Source organism: Quercus robur, chromosome 2 (genome assembly GCF_932294415.1).
Source record: "Quercus robur chromosome 2, dhQueRobu3.1, whole genome shotgun sequence".
NCBI lineage: Eukaryota > Viridiplantae > Streptophyta > Magnoliopsida > Fagales > Fagaceae > Quercus > Quercus robur.
In genome coordinates, this window is record NC_065535.1 from 82721448 (window position 1) to 82725110 (window position 3663).

The 3663-nt window shown below is 35.1% G+C and overlaps 1 protein-coding gene across 1 annotated transcript; it reads right to left on the bottom strand.

Moving 5' to 3' along the window:
- Window positions 1-672: 672 nt before the first annotated feature.
- LOC126715371 (probable sugar phosphate/phosphate translocator At4g32390) lies at window positions 673-2241 on the bottom strand. The gene has a single exon (XM_050415946.1). The coding sequence runs from the start codon at window positions 1976-1978 to the stop codon at window positions 938-940; it is 1041 nt and encodes a 346-aa protein (XP_050271903.1). The 5' UTR covers window positions 1979-2241; the 3' UTR covers window positions 673-937.
- Between the last annotated feature and the right edge of the window lie 1422 nt (window positions 2242-3663).

Genomic DNA, 3663 nt, shown 5'->3' on the forward strand with positions numbered 1-3663 from the left:
TTAGGATCTAACCCAAAGACAACGGTATGCAAGGCAAGATTAAAAACAAATCAAAAATCTCTAATAGCTGCAATGAATGTGACTCATTAGAAAATCTCAAGGTTTAAACTACAATCATTTAGAAGCCCCAAAATAAAAGCGAGAACAAGAGTGAATTGACAGAACTTAGGATGAGAAAGACTCAAGAGAGAAAAGCATTGCCCTTTTCTTATCAAAAAGAAAAAAGAAAACAAAGGCATTGCCCTTTTTGACATTACAAACAGTGAATAAATTCTCACTTCATTGCAATAGAATAAATAAAGTAACAAATTCCTTGAAGATGGAAATTGATCACAGCCTATAGCTTCTAGTTAAACATATATCAAAGCATACAAAGCAACTGACTCTCCTTTTGAATGTAAATTGAAATAAGATATCACATTCTATCACTGCTAGCTTCCTAAATATCAAAATATATCTTATTAATAATGCATTTCCTCTCAGAATATGGCACATTGATAAATTTGGAGTATTGCACATTGCTTAGCAAGAAATGCTATAGAATCCACCTAGTTTTCTTGAAAAGAATGTATCCGTAAGGCACTGTAGGTGACATTATCCATGGAATTCTAAGCAATCAAACAACAAGAAGACATTATAAAACTCTGAAAAGTGAATGAAAGCAGTTCAAAGTATCCATAAGGCACTATAGGTAACATAAATTAACTCTGAAATCCCAATAACACGTAGTAACCCCTACTAAAACTAAAATGAGTGCAAAAAGAAATAGACATAGAACATAAATAAATAGTTCAGAATAAGCCTAATAACACATATCCAATAAACAAAAACTGCCTCTCAAGTCTCACCACACTCAATTTTCTCGATCTCTTTGATCCCAATCCAATCGCCCTTTCCTTTCCTTCCTTCTAAGCAAACAAAATAAAACAAATAAGAATCAATCTTGTGTTTCAGTCTTCTTTCCAGTTCCTTCCCCTTCTTTCTCCTCCAACAATCTGCCGGCCTCCTCATCAGCCTGTTGCACCTTTTTCTGCGCCTCGGCCGCCTTAAGAGCCTGCAACTTGGAATGATTGTAATACGCCACACCCAGAAATGCCAATCCATACCCAAACAAATTAATAGGGGTCACAGTGTCCTTAATCACCGACCAAGAGAAAGCGATCAACAGCCAGTCCTTAACAACACCGGCCACATTCATTGTCAAAGCCGAAGTCTTCCCCACCAGCAAAAACACAGCCAAATTCAGAGCAAAAGCGCAGAGCGAATTTGTCCCGAAGATAACAAAATCGAGATGGAAACTCGAGGTGTCTCTCAACAAAGGGTACTCCATAACCACCCAAGGGAAACACAAGAAAACAAGACAACAAGGCGCAACATAGTAAAGCGAAGTGATGGGGTTCAAACTAATACCTCTGGAATTCAACAAAATCTGGATCATCACCAAACGGGTGGCCTCAAAAGCCACAGCCAACAGCTGCAACATGACCCCAAAAGAATCGAACTTTGCCTCCCCATAAGCCGCGATTGCGACACCGACACTGATCGAGAGCATGTTGACCATGGTGTCGGATTTGAAAGAGTCCTTTTTGAACAAAACCCCGATGGAGTAAACCGCGACGGGCATGAGAGCCTTGAGCATTTGGATGAAGGAGACGGAGAGGTAGATGTAGGTGGAGTTGGAGAACCAGAGGGAAAGGGAGTAGAGAGCTCCAATGGGTACCACAGATTTGAGGTAAAGGTCACGAGTCATGGTGGATGGGAGTTCCACGACCTTGAAAACTTTGACGAGAAGGTAGGCGAGGAAGGAACAGAAGGACATGTGGATCATGGTGAGTGAGATCGGGAATGGCCAGTTGTAGAGCTTGCGGTCGAGGATGTACTTGTTGTACACGATGACGGAGAAGCTGAGGAAGATCCAGATTGCTACGTAGGTGTAGGAGAGAAGGACCTTTTTCACAACACTTTCGGAAAGTGCCATTTTTTTTTGTGTTTGAGTTTTGTAAGATTTGGGAAAAATGGGAAACCCTTACCTGAAAATTGAGAAAATTTTGAGGTTTGGGGATGTGGGGGTGGGGGGTGAAGGGTTAAGGTTTGCTTTTTAAGATGGTTTGTGGAGATTTGAGAGATTTGGGTTAGGTTTGTGTCTTTGTAGGGGTGAAGACTTTGAACGAGATGAGATCAGAGAAGACTTGTTGGGAGAAGAAAGAGGTGTGAAGGAGAGAGGAGTAAGGAGTAACAGTTTGAGTAGAAGAATATGGGCTTAAAAGTTAATGGGCTTTTATTGTGCTCATTAACCTAGTACTTTTTTTTTAATCAAAAAATTAGAGTACTTAATTTTAGAAAATCTATTTTTTTTTAAATGAATAATAAGACAATTTTAGGAAAAATCTATTTAATTGGAAATAACCCTTTTTTGGGTATGTCATCAAGCGACTGATTTCTTAATAAAGATAATCACTAAGATATAGCTAAGCATGAAGACAGATTTAGAAAGAGAACATCTAGGTAGAATAAAATATCATAATAACTTCACAATATCTTTATTTTTAATTAGGATGGATTTCAGTCTCTTTTTTTTTTAAAGAAATTTACACCTTAATTATTATGAAAATATACCTTATCACTTTCTTTACCGGTTGAATTCATTTGGATCCCAACTTGATACAAAGTTACAAACAGCCAAGAGTAAAGACATTTAGTGGTTTATGAATTTTTTTCGATTAATTTTTATGTGCTTTCAAACTTCTTTTAATGCAAAACGGTGTCGCAATTAAGAAGAAAAATCGTTAAAGAAGTAGTCACAGACTTAACTGCAAATTGTTTGTATAATTTAATAGCATATTTAATAAAGAAGACCTTTTTTTTTTTTTTTTTTTTGGAGAAATAAAAACAAACATAAAATTAGATGTAAATGCACGAACCAGAAAAAATAAAGAAGTAATGAATAAAACGTATTAGATCTTGCAAATAAAGTCAAAGAAGCTGGCGACTCGATCGTACCAGATTTTTTTGCAAGCCCAATCCAAAATAGCCACCTAAGACGTTGACAGATCAACAAAATGGAGGTGAAAAATCGACCACATGATAATAAATCCCTTCTGCCGAGAAATGCTGTCGACAAAAATTTTTATAATAATTTAACAACAAATTTTATATGGTATATTATTATTTACTGTTGTTAGTGAGTAAAAAAATGTTTTCAATAATAGATTTACTGTTATTAGTGTTTATAAAAATAATATAGACATAACACTTCTCTTGTTATATAATACAGAGTACTATTTTATATTGGGTCCGATAAAGATGCCGAATATTTGTTAACAAACCATTTTTAAAAAGTTTTGATTTTATTTTTAGAGAAGATCTAAAAAAAATAATTTAAAGAATTAGTTTTTTTTTCTTATAAAATGTTTCTAAAACTATTTTCTTTTCTTTAACAATAAGCCCTTTTCTTTTAGAAACTTAAAGATAAGCCCTTGATAGAACTACACCTGTCCCATATTTTTGTTTTTTGTTTTTTTTAGAGAAGTCCCATATTTTTGTTTGGGGGCCTCAATTAGGCAAATTAAGACCTTTTTTTTCTTTTTCTTTTTCTTTTTCCTTTTTTTTTTTTTTTTTTTGGATGAATAAGTTAGGAATGATTGAAAGTGTAAACAAAGCCAG

Coding starts and splice junctions, on each gene's coding strand:
- LOC126715371 (XM_050415946.1), bottom strand. CDS start 1,978: ATGGCACTTTCCGAAAGTGTTGTGAAAAAGGTCCTTCTCTCCTACACC.